Here is a 21,915-nt window from a genome sequence, read left to right as displayed (position 1 = left end):
GTGGGCCCTACAAACATTATTCACTAATGAAAAGAATATTACAGTATAAAAAATGTATTTAATCAATTTGTGGAGCTTTATCTTCTAATTGAGATTTTTCCTTCACATCCCCCCTCAAACGAGAGGGTAAATTAATTATCCCGAGTTTGGATCTGAGATACACAAATTGTGACTGAGATAAAGGTTTGGTGAGATTGTCAGCCACTTGATCTGTTGATGGAACATACTTGATTTCAAGAGTACCCTAAAGGACTTTATCACGCACAAAATACACATCAATCTCAATGTGTTTTGTGTGGGCATGGAGTATCGGGTTTGTGGCGAGAGAATTGGCACTTAGATTATCACACCAGATAACTGGGGTTTGAGGGGTGCGAAGACCGAGTTCATGGAGGAGCTAGGTAAGCCAAGTTATTTCAGTAGATGTATGAGCTAGAGCTCTATACTCAGATTATGTGCTTGAGCGAGCAACAATTATTTGCTTCTTTGAGGACCAAAAGACAAGAGAGTTACTGAGATACACATAATAAGCCGCAACAGATTTTCGATCATCGATATTCAAAGCCCAATCAGCATCAGAGAATGCAGTGATGGCAAAATCATCAGAAAGTTGAATTACTAACCCTATGTCTTTTGTTCCACTTAGGTACTGCAAGACACGTTTGACTCCTTGCCAATGAGTATCAGTTGGTTGTTGAAGGAATTGGCTAAGATGATTAACAATGTAGGCAATATCTGATCGTATATTGGTCAGATAGTGCAGGGCCACAATGGTACTTTTATAGATAAACGGATTTTGCACGGGAGTGCCTCCAGTTATAGAAAAATACCTCCCAACAACAGAAGAAGTGGGAGATGACTTGAGAGAAGTAAGTTTGAGTTTGTGGAGTAAGTCGTCAATGTATTTAGATTGTGTCAAAAGGAGCCCTGAGTTAGTCTGAGAAACTTGAATCCCCAAGAAGAAGTTGAGGGAGCCAAGATCTTTTAGAAGAAATTTCTTTCCAAGGGCTATAACAATTTTGTTTATTAGATTCAAACTGTTTCCAGTGAGTATCATATCATCAACATAAACTAAGAGTAACGCAATAGAAGTCCATTGTTTGTAAATGAATAATGAAGTATCTGCCTGACTGTTAACGAATCACCATGATGTCAAGGTGGATTTCAGCATACTATTCTAAGCTCGAGGAGCCTGTTTTAATCCATAGATAGTCTTCTCTAACTTGCAGACGTGATTAGGGAATAAAGGATCAATGTATCCAGTGGTTGTGACATGTAAACCGTTTCATCCAGTTTCCTATTGAGGAAAGCATTGTTGAAGTCAATTTACCTAAGTTCCTAATTATGAGAGACAACAATATAAAATATAACCCGAATAGTTAGAGCTTCAACAACAGGGCTGTAAGTCTCAAAGAAATCTACACCGGGATGTTGGTGAAAGCCCTTGGCTACAAGTCTGGTTTGTGACGTTGAATCGACCCATCAGAATTTCTTTTGATCCGGAACACCCATTTACACCCAAAAACATTCTAATTAGTAGCAGGTGGAACAAGGATCCAAGTTCAATTTTGACGTAGAGCTTGAAGCTCATGATCCATGGCTTCTTTCCAAACTGGTGTGGATAGGGCGTCTGTCACTTTTGAAGGTTCGGTGTTGCACCAGTCTATTGTGGAGGAGGATAGCAACACCTTGGGCTTAAAGACACCTGCCTTGGCTCTCGTTATCATGGGATGACCAATTGGAGGTTGAGGATGGTCGTTAGTTTAGGTGAGGGTATCCGTGAAGTGGAGAGAGGTAGTTGGGTGGTGGGATACGGAGAGGTAGATTGGCTTAAGGAAGACAATGAGTCGGTCGAGACTGAACTTGGGGAAGGATCCCCTCGGTTTGGGGAAAAAGCTGACACATAAGGAAGGGAGGTGGGACCAGATGGGTTGGGTGATGGTATATATGTCGCAGGTGAATGTTCTTGTGTTGGCCTGTTGATTGTGGGGCTTGGGCACAAGGAAGTGCTGAGGGTTTGGCCGGTCCATTTGTGTTGGGCATAGGTTGAGAAGGTGTCGGGCTAGATTGGGCTATTAGCAATGGACTGAACCATTCGGTGGATTGAAGTCCCCATGGAGCACTCAGAAGATAGTCTGAGGTACTTGAACTGAAAGAGTTCAATGATTCACCTGACAGCTCAAAACCTGTTTCACAAGGAAAGGAATTTTCATCAAACTCAACATGTCTTGAAATGTAAATTTTACCTGATGAGTTGAGGCATTTGTGTCCTTTATGGATTGGACTAGGGCCAAGTAAATGCACTTTTTTGATTTGTATTGAAACTTTTGAGAGTTGTATGGTCTGAAGCATGGGTAGCAGGCACAACCAAAAGTTATGAGATCATAGAAGTTCAACTATCTTTGTATTAATTTTTCATGGGAGACCGTCCTCTTAACACCGTAGATGGAAGCCCATTAATGATTAACGTGGCTGTCATAAAGGCCTCCCACCAAAACTTTATGGGCATTGAAGCTTGGGCTAGTAAAGTTAATCCCATTTCAACTATGTGTCGATACTTCCTTTCAACTCTTCCATTCTGAGATGATGTATAAGGACAAGAAAATCTAGACTTAATCCCTTGGTAAGCACATATTTGATGTACCTTTTTGTACTCACCTCCATTGTCAGATTGAAAGGTTTTAATAGATTTTCCAAATTGACTTTTTATCATTTTTAAGAAATGATCAAAGGGCTGCATTGCTTTTTAACTTTAAGGGATATATCCAAACAAACCTATTGAAATCATCAATGAAATATACATAATATCTGTAACCATCAAAAGACATGATAGGGGCAGGACCCTATAAATCTGAATGAACTAAATCAAATGGAGCAAGGGCATGAGATTTAGAGTATGAGAAAGGAAGAGCATGAGATTTTCCAAACTTACAAGCTTCACAGAAATTGAAATTTTCATTGGCTTTTACTGGTAGATTACATTTTTTAATAACATCATGTAAAACTTTTAAGGATGGATGTCCAAGTCTCCTATGTAAAACAGTTTTCGACACAACAATATTAACACAACTATTCTAAACAACTGTAGAGAAAGCCATTATCTTATCTTCTGAATTCAAGCAAGAATCAACCGAACTTGAAGCACTACCAGTGGCTCTTGTTGTTCCAACTTTGTAAAGCCCATTTTTAAGTTCCCCCTTCAACACCACCCTGCCCGTAATATCCTTGACAAGACAATAACCATCATGAAATTCAATAAACACCTTGTTATCTTGAGCAATTTTGACACACTAATGAGGTTTTTAGCAATTTCAGGAACACATAAGACATTTTTTCAGATTCAACATTCCATCAACAGTGGCTAAAGAGTATGAATCGATATGAGAAATAGATAAGGCACTACCATTACCGATTGTTACTTTCTCATTACCTCCATACTCAAATGAATGTGTCATGCTAGTAGAGTCTGAGGTCACATGATTCGAAGCCCCGCTGTCCATATATCATCTAGGATCAATGACCAATTCAGGTGTGGCGATAAATGAGTTGTTATTTTGAGTAGCCAGAAATGCTTGATTAGACTGTTGTGTTTGAGTGTTGGGTCCATTTTGTTGAACATTCCCTGCAAATGGTTGTCTCCGAGAGATTTGATTGCTATTCTAATCGGAGGGAAAATGATAGCCAGTTAGTTTAAAGCAGGTCAATGCAGTATGACCTTGTTTGAAGCATACTTGATAAGTAGGATGATAGTTTCTACGACCGCATCCTCTTCCTCGATTGTTCCTTCTTGATTCGTTGTTCTGTTGGGAAGGTCTGCTACTTGTGAAGGACTGTTGTTGTTTGTTTCCACCACTGCTTGTGGTGAGATTCACTGAGGATGTGCTACCAAATGATGCTGTTTTATAAGTGTTTTGCAGATCAAGACGTTTTTAAAGAATCAACAACTTCGATTGCATATCAGACCACTTAGTGTTCACCCTTCCTTGGATTGTTGTGACCACTATATTATACTCTTCATCAAGTCCAATAAGGACTTGTGAAACTAAAGATCGAGTTGGGACAAGACTACAGCTAATTCTAAGTTGTCATTGAGTTGAATTTCAGCTATCATCGAGTTGTAAAGCCATCCTAAAATGAGTTGATTTGTAGCTATCCAAAATTCATATAGAGGACTCACGGTGGGAGAAGATGTTGTTGAAGAGCTTGAAGCTCTTGTGCCGGTTTGTCCAGACGTGGTGCCTAGCCCAACAACAGTGACAATTGCAAAGTTTGGAGCTATCGGAGTTACAGGTGAAGTTGCAGCGGCTGGAGATTCAGTGAACATAGGTGGGCAAAAATTTTCACCAATGAAATGCCTCTCAATGCGATAACTCCTCAAAATTGGAAGAGTAAGGTACTTCCATAGCAAAAAATTGCTCCTATGTAGCTTGATGGTGGTAATCTGATTTAAAAGCTGATTTAATGGTGGGTTGTTGTAGGTAAGACTGTTGAAGGATCCAAAGACATCAGCAGTGGTGGAATCATATCGTAAAAGAAGGGTTTTACTTAGGAGATGATGACGAACAAATTGACAGTCATTCTTAATACGCTTGGTACGTTCATGAAAGATATCATTGTGAGCAATCTGGATGGCACTACGATTGTCACAATGAAGGATAGTCATTCTTAATACGCTTGGTACGTTCATGAAAGATATCATTGTGAGCAATCTGGATGGCACTACGATTGTCACAATGAAGGATAGTCGCAGACTGTTGAAAAACTCCCATATCAACGAGAAGCCAACGAAGCCATATTAATTCTGACATAGCATCAGCCTGGGTGTGATATTCAGACTCTGAGAAACAATACTTTGTTTCTTACTTTGACAAGAAATGAAAGAGTCACCGAGGTAGAAACAGTAACCCAAGGTAGAACGCCTATCAATAAGACTACCAGCCCAATTAGCATCAGAGTAGCCAGACAACACTAGGGATGACCGCAAAGAGAACTGAAGTCCATGTCTTAGAGTACCCTTGACATAGCGAAGAATACGAAGAACAGTAATAAAATGAATGATTCGTGGAACAACCATGAATTGATTAATAATATGAACAACATATGCAATGTCTGGACGAGTTACTGTTAGATAAATAAGGCTACAAACAAGACGACGATTGAGACTGGCATCTTCAAGAGAAACTCCATTAAATGAAGTCAAGCGAACATTAGGATCAAGTGGTGTTGGTGCTATGGCAGAGTTAGTGATGCCTAAATGAGCCAATAGATTAGAGGCATATTTCGCTTGAGACAATGAGTAACCACCAGAGCTCATTGATACCTCGAGACCAAGAAAGTAACTAAGTGAACCTAGATCTTTCATCTCAAATTACTTTCCATGATAACACTGTAGGCTAGAAATAACCTGAGGATCATCCCCAATAATAATCATGTCATCGACATATAGGAGAAAAAGAATAGTACCATGAGTTGTTTGACGTGTAAAGAGCGCCGTGTCATGAGGATTGGACATATATCCAAGTTGAACGATGGAGGAACTGAAAGTTGCAAACTAAATGCACGAAGCCTGCTTCAAACTATACAACACATGACGAAGGAGACACACTTTTTGGGATGGAGGAGAGACACTTGGTAGTGGTTGCATGTATACTTCTTCAGATAAGGCCCTATTAAGGAAAGCATTCTTGAAATCCATTTGAAGAAGAGGCTGCTGTTTGGCTGTAGCAACTGCTAGGAGACTCCGAACATATGTCATCCATGATATAAGAGCGAATATCTCTTCATAATTGATCCCATACTCTTAAGAATACCCTTTTTCCATAAGTGGAGCCTTATATCATTCAATAGAACTATCAGAGTGAGCCTTGATCTAATAAACCCATTTTCAACCAATGGGTCTTTTATCCAGAGGCAAATCAACATAGTCCCATGTGTGCATCTTTTCTAAAGCATGGAGTTCTTCATTCATTGCTTGCTGCCACAGAGGGTTAGTATTCACCTCATGAAAAGAGGTAGGTTCAACCAAGGAGACGATAGTGAAAAAATAGTGAAAATCTCGAATATGAGTTAGAGGTATCCTTATCTGAGTGAAGCATCGAACAAGAGAAGTAGGGTCATGAACATCTTCCGATTCAACAAGTGAGACAGGAATTTGATTAGAATCGATAGAGACTAGTGTAGATTGCTCAAGCTCAGTATCATGAGAGGACTTGGATGAAGGAAAAAGATCAATAGACCCATTAGTAAGAAAGGGATGAGAACTCGAGAGAGAGGCATGAAAGGACGAGAGGCTGGAGAATATAGCATGCTCCCAAAAAGTGATATGACGTGAAATGCATAATTTATGAGAAAGAGGTTCCCAGTAACGGAAACATTTGTGTTTAGTTTCGTAGCCAAGGAAGTAACAGAGACGAGCTTGTGGTTCCGATTTAGTATGTTCATGTGGATGTAGGAGAACAAAACAAGCACAACAATAAACCTTGAGATTAGAGTAGTTAGGAGGAGTACCATATAATCGTTTAAATAGAGAGACATTTTAAAGGACAGAAGAAGGAAGACGATTGATTATGTACATAGAGGTAAGATCAGCCTCACCCTAAAATTTCTTTGGACAAGAGGCAAACATAGAGTTGGGCTTGAACGGAGTCTAGAATGTGGTGATGTTTACGTTCATTCTATTGAGAGGTATGAGGACAAGAGTGCTGAACAAGAGTGCCTTGTTGAGTGAGAAAAAAAAGATTGGAGGAGTCTTTATATTCCAAGGCATTACTTGAAGAACTTTAATTGTATGGGAGAACTAACTTTGAACTAAATTAGCAAAATTAATATATATTTGAGATAAGTCTGAATGATGTTTAAGAAAATATATCAATGTAAATCGAGAGTAATCATCAATGAACAAAACAAAATAACGATAACCACTGACATTAGCAGTAGAGACAGGACCCCAAATGTCATAATGAACTAAGTTAAAAGGTTGATCACATATAGAACTTGACTGGAAAAAAGATAATGCAGACTATTTTGCAAGTTTGCAATTCAAACAATCAAAAGGAACAAATTGGAAATATTATTAAGATTTTTAATAGAAATTAAATGGCGAAGTTTTTTAGAGGAAGCATGACCAAGATGGAGATGCCACTGATATATAGTGGAGTCTGTGACAGGAGTATAAATAGAACAAGCAAGGAGCTTAAGTGATGTGAGCTAAAACAATCTTCCCACTTTGCGAGCCATACCAATTATTTATTTCATCTGTGGGTCCTGAACTTGACACCCAGTAGAAAAAAAGAAATAGTTAAGCCAAGGTCACACAATTGTCCGACTGATGAAAGGTTAAATGTTAGGTTTGGAACACAATAAACATTAGAAAGTTTCAACATGGGTGTGTCAATGGAGCCAACATGGGATATGGCCATACAATTACCGTCAACAACATAAATGGGGGGGAGCGATTTTGTAGGAGTAGGTGTAGTCAGAAGAGAAAAATCAGAGGTCATATGATTGCAACAAGTGGAGTCAAGAAACCGTTGATTACCCGGGGAAACTGCAAGAGTAGAGAAATTGGATGAAATCACTTGTTTTAGCAAGTCCTGTAGATCACTCAACTGAAAACTAGATAAGGAAGGATCGAAATCAGTAAAGGAGGCAGCAACAGTGGTAAAGGAAGAACAAGGTTTAGTAAAATTCCTCGTCTTTGGATGACTTGGAGTTCGAGGTGGTCTTATGGGACAATTGTCCAGAACATGGTCACATTTGTGACAATGCCTGCATTCGACTTAATTAACAAATTTGTGCCCCGAGAGCTTACAATTTTTACAGAAGAAAGCTATAGGAGTACTATACATATGAGTGCTTGCAATAACCACCTCAGATTGCTTGGAAGAAATGATACCGAGTCGCTTTTCCACAAACAGGATTTTCTGAATTGCTAAGTCTAGTGAAGGTAGAAGATTGCAATGTAGTAGAGCAACATGAATAGACTCATATTCTAAACGAAATCCCATAAGAACTTTAATAAGACGGGGATGACCGACACTGATTTTAGCTTGATCCAATTGTGTCCAAATTGGCTAAAATGTGGCAAAATATTTGCTAACTAATTGACCAGTCTTCTGATTGAGATTAGCAAGAGTACTGTGCAACTGATAATGATGAGCTAATCCAACACACTGGAAACGAGTAAACAAAAAATCCCACAAACTTTTAACATCGTCAAATGCATCAAACTGAACATGAATAGCAGGTATAGATGTATTACGGAGCCAAGTGATGATATGTTGATTTTTACTATCCCAATCCTCTAACCGTTCAATAAATTTATTGTCGTCCTCAGTGGCTATCTTGATTGGCTTAGAAATACCATCAGTGATAATGCGTTGTCATCACATTTCCAAGACGACGCGGAGCGGTCGACATCCTAAAAAAGGGTTAATTTTACAAGAAAATAAAAAGAAGTCACCATCAATCCTTTTTACGGTGTGATTGGATACCGAAATAAAATAAATAATTTTTAAATAAAATTAAATAAAAATGGTCTACAAAAACTAGAGTTGAGTTGGAGAGTTGTTTGTGTCTAGGGAAGGTGTTAGTACCCACAACACTCGTTTAAAAAACGGTGGCCCTATTTTAAATCTTGAATCAAAAATTAATTTTTTTTTTGAAGAAATTCATTTAGAAAAAAAGGTTTTAAAACAAATATCTTATTTTACCCCATTACTCCAATATTTGAAATAATGATCTCATAAAATAAGCGAGTAAATTCCATCATTATGCTATATTATAATTGAGGAAAAATTCCTCACCTAAAGAATGCGAGAAATTATTATAATTTCTCAAAATCTGTCGTAGGAGTAGCCATTTAATAAAGGATTTTTTTTTAAAAAAAATTAATTAAATTCATTTTCTCTTATGATCAAATCTCGGACTCCCAAAGATGTGATTCCTCACCTCAAGAATTCTAGGAAATTGGACTTCCAAATTTCCTAGATTCCATCGTAGAATTTTTTTTTAAAGGAAAACTATCTTGAAAACAAAGTATTAGCAAGCATTGATTAGGAAACCTTTTGAAATCATAGATTAATTTTGAATGTTTGAAAACACAAAAACAGTAATTCTAAAAAAAAAACTTTTTAAGTGATTTAAAAAAAGTTTTATGAAAGATTTAAAACGTAGAGAAATTTAAATTAGAAGGATTTTAAACCTTTGAGAAATTTTAATTAAAAATCAAGTAAGATTTAATATAAACATTATACAAGCAAAACATAATTAAAGAAGCATCATAATAAATTATGTAAACATGGACATATTAGGATTTTAATAAAAACATATTGGAAATTGATCTCGGAGTCCCAAAGAAATCGACTTCCTCACTTCAAGATTTTAGAAAATCGGACTCCCAAATATTTCTAAAATCCATCGTTATAATATTTTTTACAAATAATGCAAGTAAGCATTAACAATATTGGCGTAATAAAATCTATAGCATAGATATATCGAAATGACAATACAATAAAATACTTGTAAAATAAAATAATTAAATGTAATAAAAAATAAAATGGATAAATGTCAATAAAAAGGAACTGAAATATAAAATTTAAAAGAAAAATTAAAGTTAAAACAACATTTTGTTTAAGAATCATTTAAAATAACTTAAAATTATTAAAATATAACTAAAATAATATAATTATAAATTTTTTTAAAAAATAATAATAAAAAAATGTGCTAAGCATCAATGGCAGACTGCCAATGATGCACCATCATTACATAAAAAAAAAAAAAAATCAAATTGATAGAAGGCTGGCGACCATCACATTTGCACACATCCATACACTCTTAAAAGAAAATTAATAATAATAATAATAATAATAATAATAATAATATTATTATTATTATTATTATTATTATTATTATTATTATTATTATTATTGTTATTATAAAGGCTTAGATGCTTTTACTTTTCTTTCTTTTTCTTTTTTTTTTTTACTTACTAAAAATAATAATAACCAAGTAAAAATGCATATAGTTTGAAACACTCTCGTGAAATATCAAGATAAAAAAAAAATATATTTCTCCATTCTTTTCATCTCTTTACTTTTTCTCTCTAAACTTCCATCTTCTTCAATCCTTCTTTGAGAATTTTTCTACTCCTCAAAGCATGTTTTCTAAGAGCACAAAAAAAAAAAAAAAAAAAAAACTCATTCTCCTTTCAAAATATGTTAATCTCTATCTTTTTACACCTTTTTATTTTTTTTATCTACATGCATGTTTCTACCTTGTAAAAAAGAAGTTACAACATACTTGTGTGTATCATCAATAAAGAAAGGTGATAAAAGAGAATGAAAACAAGATAAATAATCACAAAAAAGAAAAGAAAAGAAAAATTAATAGATCTAAAATAACTCCCAGAAAATGCCTTTCTCACCACATATGATCCTTCATAACTGGGTTTCCACTTTCCTTTATAATCATTTTGAAATGGCAGGATCCTTTTTAACACTAAATCTCCCTCTTGGAAGCAATGATGTCAAACCTTTCTATCATATGCACGTGTCATTTTCTTCTGATATAGTTGTCCCCTTCACAATGTAGTCATTCTTCTTTCTTCTATGAGATTCAATTGCTCATGTCTCACTTGAGTCCATTATGCTTCTTCTAACTCTACTTCTTGAATTACTCTAAGGGATGACACCTCGACCTCAATAGGCAAGATAACCTCTAAACCATACACCAGAGAAAATGATGTTGCCCTGGTCGATGTACGAACTGAAGTTCAATAACCATGTAATGCAAATGGTAACATTTCATGCCAATCTATATATGTGACAATCATCTTTTCAATAATTCTCTTGATATTTTTATTTGTTGTCTCTATTGCCTCGTTCATCTTAGGGCGGTAAGGAGTAGTGTTTGAGTGTTCAATTTTGAACTGTGTATACAATTCCTCCATCAACTTGTTATTCAAATTCTTTCCATTATCAATGATGATACCCTCGGGTAGGCCATACCGACATATGATGTCTTATATGCTGGTGCTTCATGCTTATCAATATTTATAGGTTGAATTTCTTCATTATAAGCCACATTAAACATGGCAGATAAAATGGCCAGTGCATCTGTAACCTGGTTATTTTTGTGTGGGACATACTTGAATGTGATAGACTCAAAAGCTTGGGGCAATTCTCGGATATACTTATTATAGGGAATCAACTTAGAGTCTCTTGTCTCACATTCCCATTTAGTTGATGTACTACCAAAGAGAGTCCCCATAAACTTGCAACTTTTTAATCTTCATTTCACAAGTCATTTGAACCCCTATACTAATGATTCATACTTAGCTATATTGTTCGTGCAACCAAAGTATAGCAGTTAAAGGATATAACTTCCTATAAGGAGATATCAAAATAGCCCCTATACCATGCCCTACTTCGTTCGTGGCCCCATCAAACAACATTGTCCACATGTCAAGATCTTGTGTCGTATTCAATGTGGATATCGTCATGATGTCTTCATCTGAAAGTTTAAATTTCATTGGCTCATAGTCTTCAATTGGTAATTTAGCTAGGCAATCGGCGATTGCACTCTCTTTGATGGCCTTTTTAGTGACATAGACAATTTCATACTCTGATAGCAATACTTGCCATTTGGCTATTGATGCGTTATTTTATTAAGTGGAAATACGGATGATATGCGTTGATGGATTGCATTGTGCACTCAAGTTTCTCCAGCGAAATTCAAGTGTAAATTTTTCTGAGTTTCTTGGTAAGTCTGGGGTCGAACACAGAGATTTGTAAAAATAGATTGCGTTGATAATTTTTGATGAAAACTTTGCGATAATGGGGAAAATAAATAAAGTGTTTGGTTGTTGATTGCGTTGATTAAAAAGAAACAAATAAATATGGCGGATTTTAGAAACGAAAGTTGCGTTGATAGATGCAATGAGTATACGATGAACGGGTTGAGAAGATCTTTAGCTAGTGTTACTTGGGAATGCGTCAGACCATGCGATCATGTTACTACCATGCACAACAAGTCATTTTCTAATGTAAATGAGATGCTCCTAATCTAGGACGCATGTGTTGAATGCAAGATGTCCATAGAGCTTATCCCTAAGTCTCTACTCTTGTCCTATGTGTTGATGCAAAATGCATGAAAGCAAGGAGATCACATACAATTATATCTTATCGCTAAGATGCATGCGATGCATTAATAACAAATAGTGCTTATTCCTAAGCGTCAATCTCTCGTTTATGCGTTCTAATCTGGTTCTTCCAAACCTAGATTCTGACTTGACCTTCCCAAGTCTAGATCCTGTCCTTAGACTACCCTCCCGAGTATCCCTAAGGGACGAATGAAGCATACATAAACAAGATAATTGCAAAGAATGAAGATTTCCTAGTTGTGCTAGCTAAATACTTCTCAACCCATTCAACTAATTTAGCTACTCATGCATGAATCACAGAGAGTGGACAGATATAGAGAAAGAAATTTCATTCTTATAAATACATTAAGTACAAAATGCTAATGGAAGTTTAAGGTAGAGAGCCTGGTAGCAATTCCTTGCTGACCGAGGCTTTTTATACTAGAATCTCTATTCTTGCCTAAAGATATTCCTGCTTCCCAGGCGTCAGCCCTTTCCCTATCTTTGAAGCTTCTGGTGCTCTCCTAAGCTTACCGGAACGATCTACCGACACACTTTCTTCCTCGCGTCCCCCTTAAAATGAAAGAAACTATGGACAGAGGTGTGAACTTGTAAAGTGGTGAATTAATCGACTGCTTCCCCCCTTCTCTGAAGAATGCACTTGATATTTATAGGGCTTCCATGGTGAAAGGCGGCTTCTCTCTCCCGGTTGTACAGATGGGACAGCTTTAATTCTGATTGACGCGCCGAATAATTATCACCGATAAAGCTGAATGTACTTCGTGATCGTTATCGGCTGTCAACTTAATTTGGATCCGATTGTCATCAACTTTCTATCCCATTGCTCTTAATTATCTTTTCACCCGGATGCGTCCACCATGTTGCACTAACCAAGTTGCGACGATCATTCTCAGGAGAATGTTTGCGAGCACGATCAATGCAAAGTTTTGCGGTGAAGTTGCGCTCGACCGATAATTTCCTATGATTGCAATCTTGCATTGCGTTAACGCATATTTTGCACAAAAATACAAAAATCAATAGTTCTAATGCGCTGAATGCATGCGATTGCAATATTATAGAATTTATGCTTAATGGATGCAATTTAACATTTTTTATCAACAGAATCCAACATCGTTTAATAACTTAGCACTATGACAACATGCATTTCTGCCCGTTATCAGTTATCCTTCTAGACAAAGATGGCTTTTCGAAAATGTATTTTATAGGATCTATTTTTTAGATAAGCCATGTCATGCAGTACAATATATACTGTCTTAGTCTTTAAGCTGTCCATGCTAAGGCACGACATGTTTTTTCTAATGATGAGTACTTCGACTCGTAGCTTGTGAACTTCTTGCTCAAATAATAAACAACTTGCCCTTTCCTTCCTGTAGAGTCGTGCTGCCCTAGCATACATTCATGGATTCTTCCTTTTTTGTTAAGTATAAGATTAACGGTCGTCCTGGAGTTGGTGGGACGAGTGTTTGAGGACTTTGCAATTAATCTTTGATTTTATTGAAAGGCTTTTGGCAATCTTCATTCCAAAGACATATTTCACTCATGCGAAGAAGTCCCAGTATTGGCTCACAAATTTAAGTTAAATGTGAAATAAATTGTGCAATGTAATTTAATCTTATTAAGAAACTGCTAACCTCTTTTTGCGTTTTTGGTGGTTTCAAATCCACTATTGTCTTAATCTTGTTTGGGTCTACTTTGATTCCTTCTTGACTGACAACGAAACCCAACAATTTTTTGGACGATACTCCAAATATGCACTTTGATGGATTCAACTTTAATTGGAACTTTCACAGTCTCTTGAAAAGCTTGCGAAGGGTGACCACATGTTCCTCTCCGGGTCTAGACTTGGCTATCATATCGTCCATGTAGACAAAATGTCAACTAATATGTTGAGAAGGTTTAAATATGAATTAATGTTACATTGTGGGGAAAAGTGAAAAATAAAAAGGATGAAGGAAGAAAATTCTAAGTGTTCATGTGTATAATCTCGAGTAGTTTTGAGTTTAGCCTTAGCAAGTGGAAATTTGGCTAAATATGGAACTAGGCATGGATGCCATGAGGCGTTGGAGTGAGGACATGGTAGGCGACGAACTTGTCATTGGAGGTTAGGCGAGCACCTAGAAGAGCTAGCCTTGTTAACTAAGTGTTGGCCAAAAAGCTTGCCTTGCGTTAGTGATAGACATGCAATGATTAAGGCCTCGAGAGGCTCGTGAACTAGGTGGTGCGTGCGGCAAGGCAAGGCCTTGAGCGATGGGCATGAGGAGGCGATGGCATGATGATAGGTGAGTGTGGAAATCAAAAGGGGTAGCCATGCGTTGAGTATGGGCATGCACCAACCAAGCTCATCTTGAGGTTGGCTAGGCAGTAAGTGCCATAAAATAATTGGTAACTACTATCGTCACATTCTCTTTCAAGTTAAGAGTGTAGTTTGGGAGGGGGTGTGACACTTGAATTTCTCTATGCATTAATTCATGGAATAACGTAACCATAGCTCTCCAGTAAGTTACCCTGAATATTTAAATGGAAAAACAAAACTTCCCCCATAAGGTGATGAACGTTGTCTTTTCTCGATCTTCTGGAGCCATCTTTATTTGGTTGTATCCTGAAAATCCATCCATAAACGAAAAAGTAGAATACCCAACAGTATTATCCACTAGTACGTCAATGTGAGGAAGGGGAAAATTATCTTTTGGACTTGCACAATTTAGATCTCTATCGTCAATGCACATTTTTTATGGGTATTGTGATGCCCTAGTTTATTGTAGTTATACATTTTATTCTCTCCATGTAAACTCAACATTGTATATATTTGTATATATTGATCCACTGGAGTTTTAGTCCAAGTGGGAGTATTGTTGGGTTTTATGTCCTAAAACTCGCAGTTTGTAAAATGATAAACATTTTCTATTATCAATATATGCACTCGCATAGCTTTGTGCGGCAGCTGGGCGATGCATTGAATGCTATGCGATGACATTAAACGATCGTTTACCTTTTCGCGCGCTAAACAATCAAGGATTTACTAAACGATCTGGCAAAATACTAGACGATGGTCGTCATTGCTAAACGACGAGACTTAGCGAGATGTTGAACATGTGCAAGGGCTGTCGGTTCGACTGGTTCTCTTGTGGTCTGGTCCGGTTCAGCTTCGAATGGTTCTTGGCTGGTCCGGTTCAGATAGTTCGGGTCCGATTCAAGCTACTTGAGTTCGTTTTGTAGCGATTCGAAAGCTGTTTTGTAATGGTTAGGCTTCTGTTTACTTGTTTTTGCCAAAACTAAAACCATATTAGTCTGTGTTTAATTATTTATACATTTGATATATGCTATTTAGATTTAGAATCCCACCATAGGAAGCATGTAACATGCATTGAAAGTATGTTATAATTGTTATAATATATAGTATGCATGTTAGGGTTTCTCGTATTTAATATAAATGTTATATTAAATTTGAATGCCTCATGTATATTATGGATGTTTAGCATGTCTAAAGTTTTATAAGTTGTTATAAAATTGGGTTAGACATTTAAAATCCATAAACAACCACCTGTTTTAATTGTTAAAACTTATAAAACCTAGGTTACAAACTCAACCGGTATATAGTTCTGTCTAAGGCTGAGGATACTTAAGATGATGGTTTACAAAATACCTCCTACCTGAGGATTATGGCCGAATTATTAAGCGTTGGTAACCGGTTTTATGAGCATACGTGAGTGATGTGAGGTAATAAAATGGTTTATCACCTAGACATCATAGGTTAAAATCCAATTATAAGAGTTATACTTGGATAAACCACATAGACTTAGGGTTGTTTTATTAGTCGAAAAGAACCTAAGTATAAATATACCCAAATAAAACACTTCAGTGGTAGTTTAATAACTTCTATATGATAGAGTTATTAGAAAACTTCAATGGGAGATTAATAACATATATGATACGTTATTTTTAGCTCTCACGTCTCTAAGAGTTCACAATCAAGATTTAAGCGGTACTTTGTGTCACCCTGGAAGTGACCTCCATTCGGAAAGTATTTTTTTTACCTTAAATCTAGATTTTGGTGAATAAGAGGAAGTTGTTCAAATATAAGTCTATTATACGATATATAGATCTCAACTGCCACGTCTCCACATAGTTTACACCGTGAGATTCATATGATGCTTCGTGTCACCCTGGAAGTGTCTTCCATTCGAAAAGTGTTTTGTATGAGTCAATATCAAGTAAACGGAGCAAGTAATTCATAGTAAGTGGGTGAAGGATATGTGCCAATATATCCTATGATCTCCTTCATTAGTCTGAACCGTGAGATTCCTATGTTGCGCATGCTGGTTTGCTTTAGGTGGCCCTTTGCTAGTTATTTAGCGATGGCTATCCCCTCGGAGGGTTGTAACATAGGATTCGGAACAACACAGACTTCAGTAAAATGAATAGGGTCTTATAGTTCTGTCTTGGATGTTGTCTTTGATGCGTTATTTTATGAGGTGGAAATATGGAATGAGAAGCAGTGATGGACTTGTGTTGAGCAACAAGTTTTCTCAGTGAAATCCAAGTATAAACCCCACCGAGTTTCCTAGTAAGTCCAGGGTCAAACTCAGGGATATGGAAAAACGGTATGTGGTGGCAATTTTCAGGAAGGCTTTACGGTAACCGGTAACTTAAATAGTTGTTTGGTTTGTTGTTTACGGTAATAAAAATAAATAAATGCGGCGGAGTTTCGAAAAGAGTGATAAAACGAAAGATGCGATGAGTATGTGGTGAACGGGTTGAGAAGGGATTCAGCTAACACTTCCTAGTATGCGTTCATGCTATGCAACCATGCAACACACATACAATAGTAAACCATCTCTCGACGCGAATGGTATGGCTTCTAATGCTAGAACGCATGAGATATATGCGATGAGTCTATAGAACCTACACATAAGCCTCTATTCTTATTTATGCGATGACAAAATGACACATATACAAATAAGGCGACCACATAATATCATACCTATCTCTAGGGTAAATGCGATGCAGGTTGGCAAACAAAGCTTATCTTTAAGTCCCTATTTCTTGTTTATGCAGATCTAATCTTGCTCTCTCGAGTTTAGATTCTAACCTAGCTCTCTCAAGTCTTAGGTTCTTTCTTCAGACTCTCTCTCGAGTAGCTCTAAAGGGGTGTTGGGCACAACATAAAACAAGATAATCGCATGCAATGAAGATCCTAGGTCATGTTAATTTAGTTCTTCTCAACCCATTCGATAAGTTTAGTTACTCATGCATGCTAAGAGAGTGAACGGATGTAGAATAAGAACTTCTATTGTATAAATATATAGTTGAAATACAAAATAACAATGCAAGAAGAGAATAAAGAGTATGGTAGCAATCTCTTGCTTCCCAGGCTTTTACACTATCTTTTATACTCTTGTTCAAAAGATAATCTCGCTCTCGCGAGAATCGGCCCGCTCTCTATTTTCTATGCCTCCGAGTTCTCTCTCGAGTTTCCCTGAGCAATCTTTCGGCGTCTCTTCCCTTCTCTCGCTTCGACTTCTTAAAAATAAAAGAAAACTATGGACAAGGCTAAACTATGAACAAAAACTTGCTAAACTACCTGAACCGAACCCTTCTTCTGAAGGATGCCTTCGATATTTATAGAGTTTCGGGGTAAAAGACGGCTTCTCTCTTATGATTGCACAGATGGGATGACTTTAATTGTCTAACTGATGCACCGAATATTTGTCACTGAAAAGCTGATTGTACTTGTTATCGTTAGCGGCTTGTCTACTTAATTCGGATTCGACTGTCATCAGCTTTCTGTCCCATCGTGGTTCATTATGCCTTTCACCAGATGCGCCCACCAAGTTGTGCCAGCTCTATGCGTAATCCTTCTTGAGCAAATGTTTTGCGAACACAAATCCACCGCAAAGGCCTTGCAGGGTAATGCGCTCGACCATTAATTTCTTGTGGTCGCGCTTTCCGCCTTGTGTCAACGCATATTCTGCATAAAAATACAAAAGTTAACTGTTTCTATTCGATGGACGTACACGACCGCAATGTTATGAACTTAATGCTTTTTGGACGCAATCTAACATATTTTATCAATGCAAACTTTCATTGTTTAATAACTTAGCACTGTAATAATGTGCATTTCTGCCCGTTATCACACCCCCAAATTTAAACAATGCTTGTCCTCAAGCATAAGCTAAAGGTTTCCTTTAGCAAGTTGACCGCAATCTTTTTTCCTAGATTTCTCAAGGATACTTCATTCAAATTTTATACACCAAAATTTCCTTAATTTTTATTCAAGTCTCTTCTTAAAATATTTGTAAAAACTAGGGACCGCAAGTTTAACCTTTAAAAGGACTTTACTAAATTCCGGGACATCGCATGATTCATTTTAAAAAACTTTTCCATCGGAGTGTCAAATGATTTTTATCCTTGCATATTTTTTACATTATTATTTTTTTCTGACCTTGCGCTGATCCAAGTACCTCGCCTTCGTTTTGGCTTGCCCCCATGTGTGTCATGCAGACATCCAACTACGAGCAAGGCGCTTTTTCTCAGATTGAACTCATACCTGCTTGGCAGCAGAGTTGCGGTCATTTATTTATGTGTTGATCTTGGCGATTTATTTTCGTTTTGGCTTGCCCCCATATGTGTCATGCGGACATACAACTACGAGTAAGTACCCTTCACAACTTAACTCTTATAAACATGGGTTTCCTCATTACGTTGAAGTGGAGTTATTTTCATAAAGCTAAAAATAGCAAGGTCGAAAATAAATACCTCACCCCCAAATTTAAAATGTGGCAATGTCCCAATTACCAAAAGATTGAAAGAAGTCATGCGATGTTATTAGGAAGTTTGGTAAAGGGTCGGTTTGAAAGAAAGTTAGCAGACCACTAACTTCTAGAAATATTTCATGAGGTGACTTGTCCTAAAATTAAGTTGACTCTAGTATATACGAAAAAGATAGAAGTATGTGTTTCATCATTGAAATCATAATTGGCAAAGAGAAAGCATGCAGTGACTTACTAAATTTATCAATGTTAAATGATTGCGGTAATCAAATAGGATGCGGTGATAAAACTTTCAAAATTAAAATGCGATGCGATAGTGCAAAATTTGGAATAAAGTCAAGGAAGAATACAATCCCCAAATTTGCGCTGTCGGCCGCATTGTTTATTGACACATCCTGCTTTGTGGCGATCTTCTTCTTTTGGATTGCGGTGATGGAATAAAGTAGTTGCATCTTTGTGTGGCGCCTCCGCAATTGTTCGTCTCGATCGTTTGCAAGAAAAACATTGAGAGGGTCAAATGATTTTAAACAAAACAAAATCTTTTACCGCAATTCGTCAGCACAATCGCATTTTTTTTTTTGGATAAAAAAAGTGTAGATAGATAAACAATAACAACAAAGTGATTGCGATAATAGATAATAACAAGATGATGAAAGTTCATAAAGTATTGATGCAGGAAAAAGGATATTCAAAATAGTTGTGTCGCTGATGAGGTTGAGTCATATAGTAGCTCAGGGACTTCTTATTCCAAGCTGGTCTTTTCACGTCCACAATGGCTTTTTCCTCTTTTCTTGATCTCCCGGAATCTTAACTGCCTTAATCCGGAGCCTTTCCCTATTGATGTTCATTATGATTTCCCTCTTGTGCACATCAATTTGAGCACGACCTGTTGAGAGGAATGGTCGTCCCAATATGATGGGCACATCTTCATCCGCTTTACAATTCAAAATGATGAAGTCTGTCGGTAAGATGAATTTATCAATTGAGATTGCGACATCTTTTAACTCTCCCTCGGGATGTATTCAGGATCCATCCACAAGTATGAGAATCTCTGTTATGGGTGTAAGTGTGCCAACATTCAATTGTTTGAGGATTGATAGCGGCATTATGTTTATACTCGCCTTAAGATCGCATTGTGCTTGGCCACTATAGACCCTTCCAATGGAGTATGGTATTGTGAAGATTCCAGGGTCATATATTTTTTGTGGGATCATAACATTTTGCGTTACGGCCACTGTTGTGATCTTGTCTTCATCATTTTGTTTCTCTTTCAATCTTTGCGGAGCTGGTGGTAGCCGGACTTCTTCTGTCTCATGTTCTGAAGGCTTGAGGGTGGATGAAACTTCGGGGTTCATTTTCTCGGGCTTTTCTGAACTATAGGTCAACAGGTCCTTGTTTGTCACCGCATTCAAGTTGGTCGTGATGGGTTCTTCCCTTACTTTTGCAGTCATTTTGTCGCTTAGCATGGAGACTGCTAAGCATTGTTCCTTCCCGGTACCCCCAGCGTTGCGAGGAAGCTCAGTTGAGCTCGACAATGCTCTTTGCGTTCTATTTTTCAGCTCGCCCACAATTTTTCCTAGTTGAATTTCGAGATTTCGAATGGATGTTGCTTGATTTTGAAGCACTGATTCATTTTTCTCGACGTACTGCTTCAACATGCTCTCTAAGGACGAAGATTGCGATGTTTGCGAGCTGCTAGCTTGGTTATATGTTGAATCGTTGTTTTGCGGGAAAAATCCGAGTTTTGCGCCACTGGTTGGAAGTTTTGTTGTTGATTTTTCCACGCAAAATTTGGGTGGTTTCTCCACCCGGGGTTATATGTATTGGAATAGGGATTATTCTTTATGAAGCATATTGACTGTGGGTTTGCTGGGCATTTTCCCATCGAATGAACATCTCTACAAATGACACAACTTGCGGTCGTTTGAGCAATTGCGTTAACCTGCCATTTCTTCGCTCCCGTGTTATTAATTGTGATGCCTTGAATCAAACTCATCATCGTAGTCATCTGGTTTTGCAGGAATGCGATGACCCCGTTGTTTATGTCACTGTCTTTAATTCTTAATCTCTGATCGCTTTCCCGTCAATCCTCGTGATTTTTGAAAATGCAATCAAGTATACTCTTTGCCTCTTCATATGTTTTGTCAAGCAGACCACCAGCTGCTACCGCATTGGCAGCGGTCTGCGAAGCAGAGTTTAGTACTTGGTAAAAGATCTCCATCTGCAGGCAGTCTGGTAAGCCATTATGTGGACAGTCTCTTACCAGCCACTTAAACCTCGCCCAAGCATCGCTGAGCGTCTCATTATTTTCTTGTTCAAATTTTTTTTTATTAATTTCCTTCTCCTGGCATTCTCGGTAGGTGGGAAGTATTTCTTCATAAACTTTTTGACGACTTGTTCCCACGAGGTTATCTCCTCTAGTTCGAGAGAATATGCCTATTTTCTTGCTTGATCGCATAAGAAAAATGGGAACAGAGTGAGTCAAACTTCCTCGATGGAGATTTTCGGGAACACAAAAGTGTTGCAGATTTCTATGATGCTCCGAAGGTGGGCGTGTCTTCGCCACGCCTCCCTCCAAACTACCCAGTAGCCTGGATCATCTGCAATATTACAGGCTTCATTTCAAACCTTGATCTGTCTAATGTTGGCCTCATGATTCCTGGAGAGAAATCATAGAGGTTGGGCGACGCGTAGTCCCGAATGGGTATATTGCCGTCATTCGCTAGAAGGATGGGGTTGGCCATTATATTGTTCGCATTTGCAGCTCTTGCTTCTGGTTGTTCCAACATTCTTGGGTTCTGTCTTGTTGTTGGTGGTTGTCTCTTAGTCTGCGTTGAAATTTCCTCTCAATCTCCGGGTCGTAATTCACCAGAGATTGAGAGCTGTAAAGAAATAAAAAAAATTATCGTTAGCATACTGATTTGCCAAAGTCCAAGGCAACGGTGCCAAAAACTTGTTTCATTATTTTATGAGGTGGAAATATGG

The 21,915-nt window shown here is 37.5% G+C and overlaps 1 protein-coding gene and 1 pseudogene across 1 annotated transcript; both read right to left on the bottom strand.

Moving 5' to 3' along the window:
* Positions 1–4,795: 4,795 nt before the first annotated feature.
* LOC120088209 (uncharacterized mitochondrial protein AtMg00810-like) lies at positions 4,796–5,314 on the bottom strand. Its single transcript, XM_039045335.1, has one exon. The coding sequence runs from the start codon at positions 5,312–5,314 to the stop codon at positions 4,796–4,798; it is 519 nt and encodes a 172-aa protein (XP_038901263.1).
* A 570-nt stretch (positions 5,315–5,884) lies between these two features.
* On the bottom strand, positions 5,885–14,886 carry LOC120088208 (annotated as a pseudogene).
* Positions 14,887–21,915: the final 7,029 nt, after the last annotated feature.

The sequence above is a fragment of the Benincasa hispida genome, chromosome 10 (genome assembly GCF_009727055.1).
Source record: "Benincasa hispida cultivar B227 chromosome 10, ASM972705v1, whole genome shotgun sequence".
NCBI lineage: Eukaryota > Viridiplantae > Streptophyta > Magnoliopsida > Cucurbitales > Cucurbitaceae > Benincasa > Benincasa hispida.
The sequence above is the reverse complement of the archived record's forward strand: the minus strand, read 5'-3'. Positions and strand labels throughout refer to the sequence as shown.

Coding starts and splice junctions, on each gene's coding strand:
- LOC120088209 (XM_039045335.1), bottom strand. CDS start 5,314: ATGAGCTCTGGTGGTTACTCATTGTCTCAAGCGAAATATGCCTCTAAT.